We start from the raw sequence: 19,321 nt of genomic DNA, 5'->3' as shown, positions 1-19,321 counted from the left end.
CCAGAAGCAAGGGATCCAATTCCGTGTCGTGCGTGGGCAGCCTGATTCCATTAAAGGTTAACTGTCTCCATTTTGATTCTGACAGCTTTCACAGTTGATTTGCTGTGCAATTTGACTAGGCACTGTTGCTGTTCTGGGTTTGTTCCATCAGTTATTGAGATTGAAAACATTTGTTTGTGACAGTGGATTTGGCTGATATTCCTCATTGTTTGAGCAGGCTTTTCCCTCCATGTTTGAAATATGCTAATAGGAGTATGCTCGGAATATGTATTAATTCTTAGACAGGGTTTCACTGTGTAGTCTTAGCTGGCATCATTCTCATAGACATCCACCTGGCTGTGCCTCCCCACTGCTGGGATTAAAAGGCATGTGGTACCACACCCAGCCAAATTTATTTTCAATAGATTAATTACCCTCTGGTAATTAACATTACCCTTTGGTAACGTTGTGCGTCCCCAGTGTGCCTCGATTATCAAATCAACTTGACTCTTCTTTTGACTGTTGTTAGGATGGTTACTTTTTTTTCCTTTTTCTTCTTTTGTTTTGTTTTGTTTTTCTTGAGACAGGGTTTCTCTGTATTGCCCTGGCTCTCCTGGAACTCACTTTTTAGACTAGGCTGGCCTCAAACTCAGAAATCCACCTGCCTCTGCCTCCCGAGTGCTAGGATTAAAGGCGTGTGCCACCATGCCCGGCTGGAAGATCACTTTTAATCTGCTAGTGTATTTAACTTTAACATATTTTACTAGTTAATACATGGTTGGGTCTGATTTGTTGTCAAATCTCATCTGACAACCTATAATTTAACGTTTGCACCATTTATAATAAATACATTTAATATGATTAATGGTCTTAGTAGGAACGTCTATTATCTTGAAGTTTGTTTTCTATCATGCTCTGGAATGAAAAAGTTGTGCGTAAATATAAGAAGAAACACAAGTGATTTTGGAAGTTTAACAGTGTCATGGTACAACAAAATTAGGTGTTTCTTACAAAAAACGAAGCCTACTTGTGTATTTAGAATCCCTTTATGCGCTGCTCATTCATTCTTCAAGATGGTAAATGACTGTCTCTCGGACACAGTTCTGTTGATACACAGCCACGTTTTTGTTTTTGTTTTTTTTTTGCTTTTGTTTTAAATCTAAATTAACAGGGATACTGAACCCAGGGAGGGTCCAGAACATCTGTCTCCTTGAAATCGCTGATGCAGACTTCCCACGTGTTAAACCAACCAATTCTTTAGTTCGGTTTTCAAATTTACCATAGTCCCTACCAGAGCACAATGAGGGTTAATCCAACTCCGTGGGGCTCAGGCAAAGCGGAATCAAGTCGTTTACATCCCGATCTGACTTTACTTCCTAATCTGCATTTAAAACTTGGGCTCTTCTGTCCTCCACAGAAGAGAAAATCAGTTACGCTCAGAACCTGGAAGTATCTTTTGAGCACAGAACAGGGAGCTTCAAAGCCTGCGCCCTTTTGCAAACCACCCTGTACAGCTCCCAGGTGGACTGGTCCAAGTAGCAGGACCGGAGCTCCTTGAACTTGAGTACCGTGCTTCCTGCAGTTCCGTCGCCAGGACTGTATTTCCCAGGGTCCACCGCGCCGGAAGTAAGGGATCCAATTCCGGTGTCGTGCGTGGGCACCGCGGAAATTGACATTTATGGTCGTTGAAGAAACCAGTTTGGTCAAAGTCTTCACAGAGTAAGGCCGGACTCATCGGGCTGGGTGTGGGTGTGGAGGGTGGTGTGGGGTGCTGATATATGAGTGAGTGTGTGTGTACGTCTGTGTGTCTGTGTATATATACCTGCGTTATTTGTGTCTCTGTGCTTGTCGCTTTCTGCCCCGTCGGTTTTTGTTTTTGCTTTTTTTTTTTTTTTTTCTTGAATAGCTTCAGTAAGGAGAGGTCAGGTGCGGAGTCTGCCAGAGGTTCAGAGGAGCTTGAGACGAGCATTTGAGGCTGGAAGTGCCTCCGAGGATCGCCTGGGAGGGCAGCTACTTGTTAAGTTCCACGATTTTCTCAGAGCTGTAGCCATTGTGAGTGTTGAGGGAAGTGAAGGAAAGTGCTCACTGAGGATGCTCTCGGATATAGTCTGAGATCTCGTGCTTACTCAGGCTCCCCGAGTAGACTGTTATTCCAAAGGAGGGCTCGAGACCCATGAGAACATTATTGCTTCCTAAGATTCAACAGCGAGTTTGCTCTTAATGTTTGAGAAATGAGGTTGAAGTTTTAGAATATATAATTGTCACTACTTGAAGAAGGAATGTGCAGATTCATACCTCCACCATTGGGTCCCTTCATTGTTTCTTCCCCTTCCACTTAGTATTCATAGTATCGTTTCAGTGACCCTTGACTTGTTTACAGTCACGCCCTCTTCTCAAGATGTTATAGACAGGAACCTTCAGAGGTTAGTGTTAGGGTTTTTGTTGTTGTTGTTGTTTGTGTGTATGTGTGTTTGTTTTGTTTTGGTATTAGTACAATATGATATTTTGGATTCTTTGTGTGCTCTGGAATGACTAAATTCATAACAGTTTTGTAGTGAATACACTTACTGCCTACTCTCTTAGTCTTTACAAACTATTAATCATGTCACCGTGTTTCACAACGTACCTCTTGAGTGTCTGCTGTGTGGCTGACATTTTATTGTCCTTGACCACCTTCTTCCCAGCTCTCTTCATTATGGATCTGCGTCTCCCACTCTCGACCCCGATGCTGCACACCCAGCCTCCGCCACTCAGACCCCAGTAACCAGCACCTTACTGTTCCTAGGAGAAAACAGCTTCAAGATTCTACAGGAGTGAGGTTGTGTAATTCAGAGCTTATGTTTGCCAACAGACTTTAAGCACTGTAGCTGGGCAGATTCTCATCTATATGGCTGCCTACCACCCAGCCATGTGCCCTGCTACTTGCCACCTTGGTCCTGTCTCTGCTCCACCAGTGTTCTCATGGTGACTCCCCTGGTGACTTGCTCATAGATCCCTTCCTTGCCCTCTCTGTCTCTCTGTACCTCTGCTTGGAACATCCTGACTGCTTCCCCTCTCCTGCCCATCTGTTGGGCTGATTAGCTCTTTATTAACTAATTAGAGTTGAAGGAAAACAGTTTTTACACAACATGAAGGTCAGGCCAATTAATGATGGCAGTGCTAATGTCCAGATTGTAACCAATCTCTGGGCACAGAAATCACCATCAGAATACACAGTGTACAGGACCATTCCCCAACATAGATGAGGGAAGGTTCTCAGGAGAGTGGTCCATGGTGCAGTCCCATTCACTAACACTGGGCACAGAATGCTGGACGCTGCCTGAGCACTGCAGCTGCAGCCCCTCCAGCCTCGCTGTGCTTCAGCCCTGAGTTTACACAGGAGGGGCCACCTGGATGCTGTGAGCCCCTGTGAGCCTTGATAGGTGGGGTTCCAGTAGGAAGATCTGAGATCTGCTCACATAGGAGGAGCAGCCCAGGTGCAGGGCGAGCTGGATCTCAGGGTGGAAGATGGGATCCCTTCTGCTGGCCTCTTCTGGAGGAAGTTCAAGGCAGACATGTTTGTGCCCTGCACTCCCACACTGCCCCCTTGGCAATGGGTTGTCTGGGTTAGGAGGGGATCAGCTTTGTGTAGACTCCTGTGTGCTTCCAATTTGTGTGGGGGAGGCTGTGAGCAGTGGGAGGGGAGAGAGTGAGTGGGGAGGCTTGAGAAATAAGTGTAGTCGATGACATCACAGTGACAGAAGTCAGCCTGGGAACATCAAGTCACAATGCAGTGATGGCTTTCTTTTTGTCCCCCAGGGGAGGAAGCCTGAAGAAGAATGGCCAGCTCTAATAGTCAGGACATGGTCTGTGTAAGTTGTTTTTCTCTTTTTGACCTAGGGTGACTTCAGGTTAGGTGACTCCTTCTTGTCTTTCCCTCTTGAAGCTTCCCAAGGATCCGGAATCCCCCAGCCCAGTCTGCCCCTTTCCAGTTAGGGCTGGCAGGTCTGAGCACTTCCTGTCTGTGCCTCTTCCCAGCTGGCACTGGGGTTGTCTTTGAATGCATTCCTCCACACGTGCTCTCTGCTTGGTCTGTGCTCAGGAAGGACTGTCCCTGCAGTGAAGGTGTCAGTCCCACAGGGAAACAGGGGCCTTGGGGGCTTCAGAGCTTTGTGGTGATGGTCTCATGTGACTGCCCTGGGAAACCTGATTGACATCTGAGGTGTTATCAGGCTGATGACCCAGAGTGTAAGAGTGAGTGTCCCCTGTGCATGTCTGTGACAAGGTGCCCTGCTCGAGGAGGCTTTCAGGTATCAGAGGGAAAAGTCATTTAGGCTGTGATAGGGAGGTGATTGCAGTCTCCAGAGTCAGGGAAGACCTGAGACACATTGTCACCTGGAAAGGTTTTTGATTTTTTTTTTTTAATGGTACAATAAGTTAAACATAATATGCACATAATGTGGACTCTTACATAGTGTATAAAATCATTCTCAGGACAAAAAATCTTAATGACATCATGTGATAGTATAATAAACTCAAGGACTCACAGCATTTCTTATGTACCCTGACCCCAGGTCACATTTCCCTTCTGTGGGTATAGCCTGAGGGATGTGGGTGGAGTGGAGAGGCACAGTTATTGGCTGTGTAAGTAGGCACAGTTGTCGTTTATGGGGGCTCATGCACTCATGCAGTCAGGTGCCTTGAGCATTTCCTTATGGCTCCCTTCCCACGCTTGAGTCCTCTGGTTTCCCATCTTGAAAGCTTCCCCAATTTTACTCTCCTTGTGTTTGCTCTTTCAGGGGTCAGTGACATTTAAGGATGTGGCTGTTGACTTCTCTCAGGAGGAGTGGGCCTGCCTGGATGCTACTCAGAAGGTCTTATACAGGGACATGATGTTGGAGACCTACAGCAACCTGGTCGCAGTGGGTAAGGCTGTGGCCCATGAATGGGGGACGTGTCCTCTACACTGTGGGCTTTCCTCTCTCTGAATTAAAGGACAGTGCCATCTTTCCAGTGGTAGCTGAAGCTGGGATGGAGGCCGATTCCTGTCATTGCTTCTCTGAGAAGGCTGAGGCAGGAAGAATGTTGTGAGTGCAGCATCGCCCTCAGAATCATCCTGAGTTCGAGGCTAGCCTAGTCTGCAGGGTGAGGCCTTGTTTCAAACAAAGCCAAACAACACAAAATAAACAAATGAAATAAATTAGGAGATACATCCATAAATAGAATCACAGGCTAAGAGAGAGAAATAGCTTGGTGGTTAAGAGAAGCAGCTGCTGTTACAGAGGATCCCGGATCCCAGCCCCACAGGTGGCTCACGACCATGCGTTACTCTCTCTGGGCGATCTGATGCCCTCATCTGGGCTACACAGACACAGTGCGTGCATGTGGTGTTCAGTCTTACTCGCAGGCAGATCCTCACAAACATATAAAATAAATTGTAATTAGGAGAATTTTATAAGGGGGAGCCAAGTTCCTTCTTCTTCCCCAGGCAAGAATGTGAGATTTCTTGGGTTGAAGATAAGATGAAGCCCCTGCTTTTGTCCACCATTTGTTGGTCCCCTCAGTGAGCTCTAGGTTCAGGGAGAGACCCTGTCTCAAGTACTGAAGTGGAGAGAAATCACCGAAGTCACCTAACAGTGGTCTGTGCCCTATCCAGACATGTACACAAGCATACCTGCACACAGTTACACACACACACCTGGACATGCACAACTAAATACCTGCAAACACTTAGACACACACACCTGGACATGCATGACTAAATACCCTCACACACTTACACACACACATGCACAACTAAATACAAGAGCCGTTATGATTTACTTAATAATGAATCAGTAGAGTTAATTCAAAACAGAAGTGGACACATTCTGTTTCCTCCAATGAAGCTACTTCGTAGTGGAAGTTTTGGGGTGTGAAGTTTGTCTCTCTCAGTGAGCAAGTCTGTAAGGATGAGGTGTGGATGTGAAGGAAGGCAGTGTCATGACAACGATGAGAACAGTTTTCACGGCTAGGGATGTAACTCAGTGGTAGAGATCAAGGCCCTAGTCCCTCCCCACCATTACTAAATACGTAAATGAAAATTTTTAAAGTAATGATTTTGTATTAGTATAGGTCAGAGAATATGAGAGTCTTTGAATATAGTTATAAATCTTAGTATCAATCCTTACAAATAGATAGCATTAACGCAATCTAAATTATTACCTATTACTCTAATTATTCCTAATTTGGTTTGTTTGAGACCGGCTCTCACATAGTGCAGGCTGGCTTTGAACTTTCTATGAAATCCAGCCTTGAACTTACAACCTCCCTGCTTTCACACCTCGGGAGTGTGACTATGTGTGTGCACCACCATGCCCCCAATTGGGAAAACTGAGCATAGACTCCTATGGGACTCGCCTAAATGGATGTCATTAGTAGTGAGCTGCAGGGATGGGGTCTACACTAGACAGCATAGCCTGTGGGTTCATGTTCTCCCCACTCAGTTCTGCTTTCCTCTTACGTGACAGCCCTGTCTGCATTTAAAGGAGATTAAAACCCTAATCTGAAGCAGCTGATTTCTTACCCGGGTTCCTTTTCCCGCCTTCTCTGGTCTTTCCTCATCATTATTTTTGCTTTTAGAAATTGTTAATCTGGTTTTTTTTTTGTAATTGTTTTAAAGACTTATTTATTATATGTATATGAGTACACTGTAGCTGTCTTCAGATACCCCAGAAGAGGGCATCAGATCCCATTACAGATGATTGTGAGCCACCATGTGGTTGCTGGGAATTGAACTCAGGACCTCTGGAAGAGCAGTCAGTCATCTCTCCAGCCCGTTTATCTGTTTTCATTCTCCCCATGCTGGGTTCACGGCCGTGATCCACCCTGCCAAGCTGTATAGACCTTATAATAAGTCTGTATTTTTTTTTTTTAAATCTGCATAGCCAGGGCATGGTGGCACACATCTTCAATCCCAGCATTTGGGAGGCAGAGGCAGGAAGATCAAGTAAATTTAAGGCCAGCCTGGTCTACATATCACATTTCTTTGTATTTTGGGATAATTATAGACTCTGAGTCTGGGGGAGTGGGGGTGGCGGGGAATGTCTACACAATGAGCCATCTTTTCCTTTCTTTTAAGTGGGAAGTTGCATTTCCAAGCCAGATCTGATCGTCTTACTAGAGCAGGAGAAAGAGCCCTGGATGGCTGTGAAGGAAGAAACAGACAGGCCGAGCCCAGGTGAGTAAGAGTGAAGTGTTTCATTATTGGTTGTGTGTGCACACACGTGTGCAGGTATCCTAAGAGGCCCTAGAGAGGGTCAGCTCCCTGGGACTGGAGTTATAGTGGCTGCTGGGTCTCTAACCCAGGGCCTCGGGCAGAGCTCTCAGAGTTCTTTACCACTGAACCAAAGCCAAGACAGTTTCAGCACCAGTGAAAGCTGTAACGCAGGGAGGGGCACCAAATGTTTGAATTCTGTGTCTTCATGGTCACTGTAGTCACGGTGTGATGGTGGCTCCTCCCTGCAGCACTGGGGAGGTGGCAAAGGCAGATCCCTTGGGCTTGCTGGCAAGTCAGCTCCAGGCAAATGAGAGACCCTGACTCACAAAGCACAGAATGACAAGTAGAGAAACATCTGAGTGCATACACCATACAGCCTTCTACCTAGCTTGGCAGGGAGCTATGATGGCTCCTCTTTTTGTCAGTTTGACTAATCTGGAATTAACTACAACTCAAACAGTTTGCTACATCTATGAGGGATTCATTAAATCATTTGAAGTGGGAAGACCCACCTTTAACCCACATCTTTGGAGGTGGGAAGATCCACCTTACATCTGGGCCACCTTCTGGTGCAGCCTGGGTAAAGGATGTGGGAGAGGCAATCGGCGCTTTGTCTGCTTCCCTCCCTCTGCAGGCAAGGCCAGTCCCTCACTGGTTTCCTTTTTTTTTTTTTTTTTGCTCTTATGAATGGAGCAGCAGTAAGCATGGTTGAATAAGTCTCTGAAAGGATCACGTGACCTTTGGGTGTGTGCCCAAGATCGGTCTGTGTGGGTCTTGTTTAGATGGGTTCTCACCTCACTGATGAATCAACTTTTCTTCAAGTGTTTCTCAGCCATTTGACTTTCATCTTTTGAGAATCTTCCTCTGTTTAGATCTGGACCCTGTTTTCTAATTGAGCTAATTCTTGCTATGTAAGTTTTTTTAGTTCTCTATATATTTTGGGTGTTAGCCCTCTGTTGGATGTGTAATTGGCAAAATCTTTCTCCATTCTGTAGGCTGCCGCTTTGTCCAAGTGACAGTGTCCTTTGCTGTGCAGAAGCTGTTAAGCTTCGTAAGACCCCATGTGCTAATTTTTACTTTCCATGCCTGCCTTTGCTTGGGCTGATGAACTTGAGTTCCCCACTGTCTTTGCCTTCAGGTTCAGTGTATGTGGTTTTACATTTAGAACTTTGATTCATTTGGAGTCAAGTTCTGTGCAGGGTGAGAAGGGTGGATCTATTTGCATTCTTGTACCCGCACCTGGACTTTTTGATGGGCCCCATTTGCTGAAGATGCTGTCTTTTTTTCCAGTCTGTATTTTTGGCTTCTTTATCAAATGCCAGGGGTGCATAGGTGTGTGGATTTATTCTTCAGCTCACGTCCCTCGATCGATGTGCCTACTGTGTTGTTATTCCTGTAGCTCTGTAGGACAAACGGACGCTGGGATGATGATACCTCCTGCACTTCTCTTATTATTCAGAATTATTTTTAGCTATCTTGGGATTTTTGTGTTTGCATATGAAGATGAAATTTGGCCTTCTGTGATATGTGAAGAATTGTATTGGAATTTTGATGGAGATTGCATCAAATCTGTATATTGCCCTTGATAGGATGGTCAAGTTGACTAAATTTATCCTCATGATCCATGAACATGGAAAATCTTTCTATATTCTGATATCTCCTGCAGTTTCTTTCCTCAGTGCCTTACTTCTTTATATCATACACATATTTCATACACATACTTCTTTATATCATACACATAGTTCCCTAGCTTGGTTACAGTTACCCCATGATACTGTATATTAGTTGGGACTATTGTGAAAGCTGATTCTGTGATTTCTTTCTCTTTCTCAGTCAGTTTGTCATTTGTACACAGGAAAACTGCTGATTGTTGTGAGTTCATTTGTATCTGGCCTCTTTCCTGAATGTGTTTGTCACCTATAGGAGTTCTCCATTGGAATCTTCAGGGTCACTTAGATATGCTGTCACATCATTTGCACGTCAGGGTACTTTGGCCTTTCCAAAGTGCATTCCTTTTATCTTCTCCAGCTGCATTATTCCTGAGTAGGTATGAAGAGTTTGGACAGCTTTGTCTTTTTCTGGATTTTAGTGTAATTGCTTTGAGTTCTCTCCATTTCAGGTGATGCTGTCTTTGGGCTTGCTGTATACTGCCTTTATTATGTTGCAGTGTGTCTGTCCCTTGTGTCCCTAATCTCTCCAGGACTTTTTTTTTTATTTATTTATGTAGTGAATACACTGTCACTGTCCTCAGACTCACCAGAAGAGGGCATTGAATCCCATTACAGATGGTTGTGAGCCACCATGTGGTTGCTGGGAATTGAACTCAGGACCTCTGGAAAAGCAGTCAGTGCTCCTAACTGCTGAGCCATCTCTTCAACACTCTCCAAGACTCAATTTATCCTGAAGCAATGTTGTATGTTGTCAAAGGAGCTTTCTGCATTTAATGAGATGATCTTGTAGCTTTTGTCTTTTATTTTGTTCATATGATGGATAATATTTACTGTTTATATATGTCAAACCATCTCTGGATCTCTGAGATGAACCTACTTGGTCTTCTTGAGTGTTGTACAATTCAGTGTTTAAGTATTTGATTGAGAATTTCTGCATCTGTGTTCATCAGGGGTGGATAAAGGGTGGGGAAAAAAGAAGAACCCACAAAGTAGCAAAGGCCACTACGGCTCTGTCCTCCATTCATGTCTGACATTGTGGATTTGGTCTTCTCTTTCTGCCTTTCAGTTAGTGTGGCTAAGGGATTGTCAGTCTTACTGAATCCTCCAAGAGCCAGGTCTTTGTTTCCTTTACTCTTTATTCCTTGTTTGCCTTTGTCTCTTTTTTATTGATTTAATAAAACCCTGAGTTTAAGTACTTCTTACGTCTTTCTCTTTTGAGTGTAATCTCTTTCTTTTGGTTTTTGTCTTGCTTTGTTTTTGTTTTTATTTATTTAGTTTTTTGTTCTTGAGCTTTTTGTTCTGGTTAATTTAGAGTGAGATTGCTCCAATTTCCTTTTATGTAAGTGCCCTTTGTTATGAACTTGTCTCTAAGACCGGCCTTCATCATGTCCCCTTAGTTTGAATGTGTTGTGGCTTCATTTTCATTCAGTTGTAGGAAATCTTTAATCTTTCTCTCAATCTTGGAATCTCTGTCTTAACCCATTTTTCATTGAGTCGTATGTTGTTCAATTTCTGTGATTTTTAAGTTTTGTGCTTTTCTGTATTCAGTTTTTTGTTTTTTGTTTTTTTGTTTTTTTCGAGACAGGGTTTCTCTGTGTAGCCCTGGCTGTCCTGGCACTCACTTTGTAGACCAGGCTGGCCTCGAACTCAGAAATCTGCCTGCCTCTGCCTCCCGAGTGCTGGGATTAAAGGCGTGTGCCACCATGCCCGGCTCAGTTTTTTTTTTAATTTATTCACTTTACATTCCAATCATACCCCCTCCCCCTCCCAGTTCCACCCCCACACATCCTTTCTCCCATTATGCCCTCCTTAGAGAAGGGGAAATCTTCCATGGGTACCAATCTATCCTAGTACATCAAGTCCCAGTAGGGCTAATAGCATCCTCTTCCACTGAGGCCAGACAGAGCAGCTTAGCTAGGCAAGAGGATTTACCAGCAGGCAACAGTCAGAGAAGGCCCCCGTTCCAGTTGTTAGGGAACCCCATGAAGACAAAGCTGCACATCTGCTACAAATGTGTAGGGGCCTCGTTCCAGCCCCTTCATTCTCTTTAGTTGGTGGTTCATTCTCTGTGAGTCCCCGTGGCCCCGGGTTATTGGACTCTGTAGGTCTTCTTGTGGTGTCCTTGAACCCTCCATCTCACTCACTAGTCCTACCTCCCACTCTTCCACAGGACTCCCCGAACTCTGCCTAATGTTTGGCTGTGGGTTTCTGCTTCTGCCTCCATCCACTGCTAGATGAAGCCTCTCAGAAGACAGTTATGTTAGTCTTCTGTCTGCAAGCATAGCAAAGAATCATTAATAATACCATTAATAATCAGGGGTTGGCTCTCTCCCATGGGATGGGTCTCAAGTTGGACTAGTCATTGGTTAGTCATTCTGTAACTTTCTGCTCCATCTTTATCTCTGCATCCCATATACGCAGGACAAATTTTATGTAGAAGGTTTTGTGGGTGGGTTGATGCCCCACTACCTCCAATGGAAGACCTGCCTAGCTACAGGAGGTGGTCACTTCAGTCTCCATATCCCCAGATGCTAGAGTCTCAGCTAGGGTCATCTCCATAGACTCCCAGGACCCTTCCCTGTCCCAGGTCCCAGGCTAGTCCCAGGGAGGCCTCACCACTAATTTCCATTCTCCCAGGCTTCTACTGCCCCCACCCCCATCTGATCTCTATCCCTGTTTACCTCTTCACTCACCACCCACCCAGCTCCCTCTTGCTCTAGTCAGTTCTGTTTTTATTTCCCTTTCTGAGTGAGATTCAAGCATCTTCCTGTGGCCTCCCTCCCCCTTGTTACTTAGCTTTTTTGAGTCTGTGGATTGTGTGGCATGGTTATCCTGTACTTTATAGCTAATGTCCACTTATAAGTGAGTACATACCATGTATTTCCCTTGGGTCTGAGTTATTTCACTCAGGATTTTCTGGTTCCATCCATTTGCCTGTAAATTTCATGATGCATTTGTTTGTTTTTTATAGCTGTTTTCAATGTTTTTAAAGACATTTCATAAATGTCTTTGTTTTAATAGATGTACCACATTTTCTTTATCCATTCTTCAGTTGAGGGAGATGTATCCAGTTTCTGGCTGTTACAAATAAAGCTGCTATGAGCACAGCTGAGCAAGTGTCCTTGTGGTATGTTGGGGCATCATTTGGGTATGTGCCCAGGAGTGGTATAGTTGGGTCTTGAGGTTCAACTCTTCCCAATTTTGGGGGAAATAGCCAGATTGATTTTCAGAGTGCCCACCTACCAGTAATAGAGGAATTTCCCCTTGCTCCACATTCTTGCCTGCATGTGCTGTCCCTTGAGGTTTTGATCTTAGCTATTCTGACAGGTATAAGATAGAATCTCACAGTCATTTTGATTTGCATTTTCCTTAATGACTAAGGATGTTGAATATTTCGTTAAGTGCTTCTTGACCATTCGAAATTCTTCTGTCAGGATTTCTCTGTTTAGCTCTGTGCCCCATTTTTCAGTTGGGTTATTTGGCTTGTTGGTGTCTAGTTTCTTTTTTTTTTTTTTTTTTTTTTTTTGGTTTTTCGAGACAGGGTTTCTCTGTGTAGCCCTGGCTGTCCTGGCACTCACTTTGTAGACCAGGCTGGCCTCGAACTCAGAAATCTGCCTGCCTCTGCCTCCCGAGTGCTGGGATTAAAGGTGTGCGCCACCACGCCCGGCTGGTGTCTAGTTTCTTGAGTTCTTTATATATTTTGGATATTAGTCCTCTGTCAGATGTGGAACTGGTGAAGATCCCTTCCCACCCTGTTTCTTGTGCTTTGTCCTAATGACAGTTGTCTTTGCCTTACAGAGGCCTTTCAGTTTCACAAGGCCACATTTGCTGATTGTTAATCTTAGAGCTTGAACCATTGGTGTTCTGTTCAGGAAGTGGTAGGTAGTTCCCCGCTTTCTATTCTTTGGATTTAGTCTGTCTCATTTTATGTTGAGGTCTTTGATCCACTTTGGCTTGAGTTTTGTGCAGGGTGATGAATTTAACTGTATTGGCATTCTTCTACATGCAGATATCCAGTTAGACCAGCACCATTTGTTGAAGATACTTTCTTTTTTCCATTGTATAGTTTTGACATCTTTGCTGTGTGGGTTTATTTCTGGATCTTCAATCCTATTCCATTGATCAACTCATCTGTCTTTATGCCAGCATCATGTAGTTTTTATTATTATTGCTCTGTAATCGAGCGTGAACTCAGGAATGATGATACCTCCAGCAGTTCTTTTATTGTACTGGATTGATTTAGCTATCCTGAGGTGTTTTTGTTTTTTGTTTTGTTTTGTTCTGTTTTTGTTTTTTCTCTATGAAGTTGAGGATTTTTCTTTCAAGGTCTGTAAAGAATTGTGTTGGAATTCTGATGGGAATTGCATTGAATCTGTAGATTGCTTTTGATAAGATGGCCATTTTACTATGTTAATCCTACTGATTCAAGAGATGAGAGATCCTTCCATCTTCTGAGATCTTCTTCAATTTCTTTCTTCAGAGACTTGAAGTTCTTGTCCTATAAGTCTTTTCCTTGCTTGGTTAGACTTACACCAATGGGTGAAGGGAGGGTAAGCGGCGGTCTGCTGCAGAGCTGGGATGAGGCTGGGGACTGTGTCTGCTGCAGAGCTGGGACGAGGCTGGGGACTGTGTCTGCTGCAGAGCTGGGATGAGGCTGGGGACTGTGCCTGCTGCAGAGCTGGGATGAGGCTGGGGACTGTGTCTGCTGCAGAGCTGGGATGAGGCTGGGGACTGTGCCTGCTGCAGAGCTGGGATGAGGCGGGGAACTGTGTTTGGAGGAGAGAAGGGATAGATAGGTAAAGATCTACAGCCAGCCCACCTGGGTTTTAAGTCTTCTTAAAATTCGAATGAATTCTGTTTCGGTTCTAGTTCCTTTTTAGCTTGTTTTGTTTTTCTGATGGTGAATCTCCTAATCTAGTCCAAGCTGGCTTGGAACTCATGATGCTTCTACCACAGGCCACTTTTAGCTGGGATTACAGTTGTGTACCATCACCACCACCATGACAGATTTTTACCTCTTTTTAAATTTTTTTCCCATAAAGAATTCCAAGTCCAGGCCAGTTTTCTTATAGCATGACAGATGTTATGTGTTTGTGTGGTATAGGTTTTTTTTCATCATGGTTTGGTTCAAAAACTGTTATGAAACAGTTTGCATTAGGGTAAAGTGACAAGATTTGGGTAAATTTGGCAGCTCTGTGCCAAGGTTTGTCGGTAAAAAATGACACGACACAACTGATCTAGTGTAAGAGATTCATTGGGGGGTTGGGGAGAGTGAAAGGCTGTTTCACACTGGGGACATGGAGTCAGAGAGAGAGAGAGCAGGAAAGAGAATATGAACAAGATAGAAAGGGGGAGAGGGAGGGAGGGAGGAGAGAGAGAGAGGGAGGGAGAGAGAGACACAGAGAGAGAGAGACAGAGAGAGAGCTGGTTGTGCCTTTTATATGCTGCGGCTTGGTACACCTGGCATCCAGGTGGCTCTGGGTGATGCTATAAGCTGCTGCAGCTAGGTCTCTGAGGGCAGCCTGATGCAAATGCCTGATTGTTAACAGTGTGTATTTCAAATAGTATGCAAATAAGCATATAAGAGTATTTCAACACAGTTAGTTATAATCTTGTTAAACCGACATATCATCCCATTTCCAACCTGTTCTACTGTAAAGAGTATCTTCTTACATAAACTTTCCTTACTGCTGCTCTCCGTGCTCCCACACAGCTTCTCAGAGATTACTTTAGAGTTTGGCCATGATTTTAATGGATTTTATGTTATAGGAAAATATTTTATGTTTGTATATGTGTTACAGGGAAATAAAGTATTCTTGCTTTGTCCTTTTCTTTCAGATTTGGAGGCAGGTTATGATGCTGAAAATTTATTTCTGGAAAATCATAGTTATAATAGAAATTCACCCAAACAGAACATAAGACAATCAGATAAAACTTTTGACTTTAGGGGCTCCAGGTTTAGTAATGGCCCTAAATGTAGTTCATTCCAAGGACTACAGGGTTGTCAAGAAGGAGATGCTGGTCAACAGATTACTAAGGGGGAAGAAATGCCTCCTTATACCTGCCAGACTCTTGCTCACAACGTACAAAAACCATATGAGTGTAAAGAGTGTGGGAAGTGCTTTGGTTGTAGTTCAACGCTAACTCAGCATCAGAGTGTGCACACTGGAGAGAAGCCCTATGAATGTAAGGCATATGGGAAGGTCTTCAGACTCCCCCAACAGCTCACAAGACATCAGAAGTCTCACAGTGATGAGAAACCTTTTGAGTGTAATGAATGTGGAAAGGCTTTTCATCTTCCTCACCTGCTTCAGAACCATAAAACCATTCATACAAGTACAAAAGCATTTGAATGTGAGGAGTGTGGGAAGATCTTCAACCGTGTCTCCAACCTTGTTGCACACAGGATTATTCATGCTGACGTAAAACCATATAAATGTAATGAGTGTGGGAAAGCCTTTAAACGTCGCTCATACTATATGCAACATCAGAAAATTCATTCTGGCGAGAGACCCTTTCAGTGTAAGGACTGTGGGAAGGCCTTCATTTTTCTGGCTCACCTCAATGGACACCAGATGATTCATACTGGAGAGAAGTCATTTGCATGTAAGGAATGTGGAAAGGCCTTCAGACTCCTCCAACAGCTCACAAGACACCAAAAATTTCACAGTGGAGATCGACCTTTCAAATGTAATGAATGTGGGAAGGCTTTTCCTTTTCCTGACCGGCTTAAGCTTCACAAAACGATTCATACAAGTGCAAAACCATTTGAATGCAGGGAATGTGGGAAGTCTTTCAAGTGTGTCTCCCACCTGGCTCAACATAGGATTATTCATGCTGATGTGAAACCATATGAGTGTAGTGAGTGTGGGAAAGCCTTTAATCGTCGCTCAAACCTCATACAACATCAGAAAATTCATTCTGGGGAGAAACCCTTTCAGTGTAAGGACTGTGGAAAGGCCTTCACTGTTCTGCCACAGCTCACTCGACACCAGAGGATTCATACTGGAGAGAAGCCATTTGAATGTAAGGAATGTGGCAAGAAATTCTATACTGGCCCACACCTTGCTCAGCACCAGCGGGTTCATACTGGTGAGAAACCCTTTGAATGTAATGTATGTGGGAAAGCTTTTAGGCTTCGGGCATGCCTTTCTGAGCATCAGAAAACTCACATTGAAGAGAACCCTTTCAAGTGTAAGCTGTGTGGGTCAGCCTTCAGAAGTAGGTACCAGCTTAGTTTACATCGACAGACTCATCCTCACGTGAGACCCTTTCAGTGTAAGGAGTGTGGAAAAGCCTACATTCTGCTGGCACAACTCATTCAGCACCAGACCATTCATACTGGTGAGAGGTCATTTGAATGTAAGGAATGTGGCAAGAAGTTCCATACTGGCTCACACCTTGTTCAGCACCAGCATTTTCATACTGGTGAGAAACCCTTTGAATGTAATGTATGTGGGAAGGCTTTTAGATTTCAGGTATACCTTTCTGAGCATCAGAAAAGTCACATGGAAGAGAAGCCTTTCAAGTGTAAGGTGTGTGGGTCAGTCTTCAGACATAAGTACCAGCTTAGTGAACATCGGCTCACTCATATTGATGTGAGACCCTAGGAGTGCGGGGAATGTGGGGTAGCAGTGCAGGGAAGGTCGGATCTTACTGAGCGTCAGAGTACTCACACTGGGAAGAAACTCTTCAAGTAGAAAGAAGGTGCCAAGTTCTTAGACTTAGTGTGCTTCCCATGTGTCATCGGAAATCTCACAATCCTGAGAGGCCTTTTTTTTTTTTTTTTTGGTAGGGGGGTGGGTTTTGAGACAGGGTTTCTCTGTGTAGCCCTCGCTGTCCTGAAATTCACTCTGTAGACCAGGCTGGCCTCGAACTCAGAAATCTGCCTTCCTCTGTGAATATAAAGAATATGGAAAAGCCTTTCATCTTTCCAGCCAGCTTTAATAACCATAAAATTGTTACTACAATTAAAAGACCCTCATGGGGGCTGGTGAGATGGCTCAGTGGGTAAGAGCACCCGACTGCTCTTCCGAAGGTCCAGAGTTCAAATCCCAGCAACCACATGGTGGCTCACAACCATCCACAACGAAATCTGACTCCCTCTTCTGGAGTGTCTGAAGACAGCTACAGTGAACTTACATATAATAAATAAATAAATCTTAAAAAAAAAAAAAAAAAGACCCTCATGGGACTCCCTTCCTTGTGGTAGGCCAAAATGGTCCATGAAGGCAGTGGGGGCTGGCGAGTGGAAAGCTTTGTGAGCACATCTGGCGAGTGACCACGCTGGGACGAGCTGTCAGGAAGCAGATCAGTTTTACCTCGGGTGACTCAGGCTTATAAGGTTTTGGGGGCCTGAGGGTAGTGCTATTCAGGATGGCAAAGGTTATTGGCTGAGGGCTTAGGGTACCTGGAATGTTCATTAGCCTGGAAAGCATTTCGGGAATCTCAGATTTTGGCTGAACAGGTTTTATCAGGAGAAAAGAAATTGATCCTGTAATATAAGTGAGGCTACGTGACATTCCTCAGGTCGAGGTGTACATGGAGGTATTGAATTCCCCAGACAAAGTCAGAGGAGAATCCCTACGAAGAAAGGGTGTCTCACAGTGTGCCAAGGCCAGAGGCTGTCCAGCCAGCCATGGTGGACTTCAACTTTAATTAGCAGAGTTTTTCCACAGCCCTTTCAATGCAAGGTGTGTGGGAAGTCCTTCAAGCTTGCTTCCAGCCTTGTTCAACATAGAGCTGGCTATTCATGCTGGTGTGAGACCATATGAATGTAACGAGTATGGCAAAGCTTTTATTCATTGCTTAAACTTTTTGCAGCACTGCAAAAACTTATTCTGGTGAGAGATCCTTTCAGTGTAAGGAATGTGAAAAGGACATTGTTCATGGAACAGCCCTTACAATTCATCAGAGAATCCACAGTGGTGAAAAGCCCCCCCCCCCCCCCCCGCCTTTTTTTTTTTTTCCGAGACAGGGTTTCTCTGTATAGCCCTGGCTGTCCTGGAACTCACTTTGTAGACCAGGCTGGCCTCGAACTCAGAAATCTGCCTTCTTTGCCTTCCAAGTGCTGGGATTAAAGGCGTGTGCCACCACCTCCCGGCGAAAAGCCCTTTTGATGTAAGGAATGTGGGGAATCTTTTCATTCTCATTACCAATTTCTTGGATAGTTTAGAATCCTTATGAATGTAAGGAATTGGGAAGTACATGAGATAGAGACCTTAAAGTATATCAGAGAATTCACATTGTTGAAGAATCTTAACTGATGTGGGAAGATCTTAAATTGAATAGAAAACTTGGTTTGACATTCTGAACTTAATATTAGTAACAAGTCTTAAGATATAAGGAATGAAAAAAAAAAAGATGTAAAGAATGTGGAAAGGCCTTCAGTAATTCCAAACTAGCTGTCTATCAGAGAATCCTACTGGTGAGAAGTTCTATGACTATAACGAGTAAGGTGACAAGATGTTTAGATTTAGTTCAGCTTTCATGCACAGTGGCAAAGTCATACTGGTGGGACACCCTGTCACTGGAAAGAATGTGGAAAGACCTTCAGTTGCAGCGCAGGCCTTCTTCACCATAAAAGAATATATGCTGGTGTCAAACACTATGAAAGCAAGGAATGCGGGAACATTTCTAGAATAAGCTGTTAAAGCTCATCAGAGTCCCTGTAGGTCTGAAACCCAGTGGTTGGGAAGACTCAGGAGAAGCCTTTCTTGAAAATGGTGAGCTTATACAAAATCAGAAAATTCTTAATTGTCAGGAGTCTTCTGCATGTAAAAAAAGGTGGGCAAGCCATTGCATGGAAATCCTGTTACTTAAAAGAATGTGGAAACTTTAAGCTGCCACAGGATCTGGCCAGCATCACAGTATTCAGATCCTCTTGGTGCCAGGAAACTCTTTAGAGTGAGAGTGTAAGGGGCTAGAGAGACGGCTCAGTGGTTAAGAGCACTGACTGCTCTTCCAGAAGTCCCAATGTCCAATTCCCAGTAACCATATGGTGGCTCACAAGCATCTGTAATGGGATCTGATGCCCTCTTCTGATGTGTCTGAAGACAGCTACAGTGTACTCACATACATACAATAAAATAGAGTGAGAATGAAGGAAATTGGCTGTTCAGAGAAGATACTCTATTGATAATGTCTCTTAATGTCAGAGATACAGGGGAGTGATCATGTTCTTGATTTACTATCCTGTTAGTTGTATAAACTTAATTCATCAGTAGTCACCCCGGACAGTTAACTTAAGGAGAGCAGTTATTGGAACTACATTTATCTGAGATGTCTTTGTTGTCACCATTAACATCACATGGCTCTTGTGATATTAGACTGAATGTTTACTTTGTTTTTGCATATTTTGTTAATGGGCAACACAGGACCAAAGTTGTGTCAAGAGGATTATAATAGATATCAAAATCCTTGAGGATATTTGTTC

At 44.0% G+C, this 19,321-nt stretch overlaps 1 protein-coding gene across 1 annotated transcript; it reads left to right on the top strand.

Moving 5' to 3' along the window:
- Positions 1–1,609: 1,609 nt before the first annotated feature.
- Positions 1,610–17,826, top strand: LOC147003358 (uncharacterized). Its single transcript, XM_085841989.1, has 6 exons — positions 1,610–1,698; positions 2,664–2,797; positions 3,778–3,830; positions 4,758–4,884; positions 7,079–7,177; positions 14,725–17,826. Exons 3-6 carry the CDS (start codon positions 3,798–3,800, stop codon positions 16,494–16,496), a joined length of 2,031 nt encoding a protein of 676 aa, XP_085698115.1. The 5' UTR covers positions 1,610–1,698; positions 2,664–2,797; positions 3,778–3,797; the 3' UTR covers positions 16,497–17,826.
- The last annotated feature ends 1,495 nt before the right edge of the window (positions 17,827–19,321 follow it).

Source organism: Mus caroli, unplaced genomic scaffold (assembly GCF_978045245.1).
Source record: "Mus caroli unplaced genomic scaffold, Mus_caroli_1 scaffold_8, whole genome shotgun sequence".
Taxonomy (NCBI): domain Eukaryota; kingdom Metazoa; phylum Chordata; class Mammalia; order Rodentia; family Muridae; genus Mus; species Mus caroli.
The sequence above is the reverse complement of the archived record's forward strand: the minus strand, read 5'-3'. Positions and strand labels throughout refer to the sequence as shown.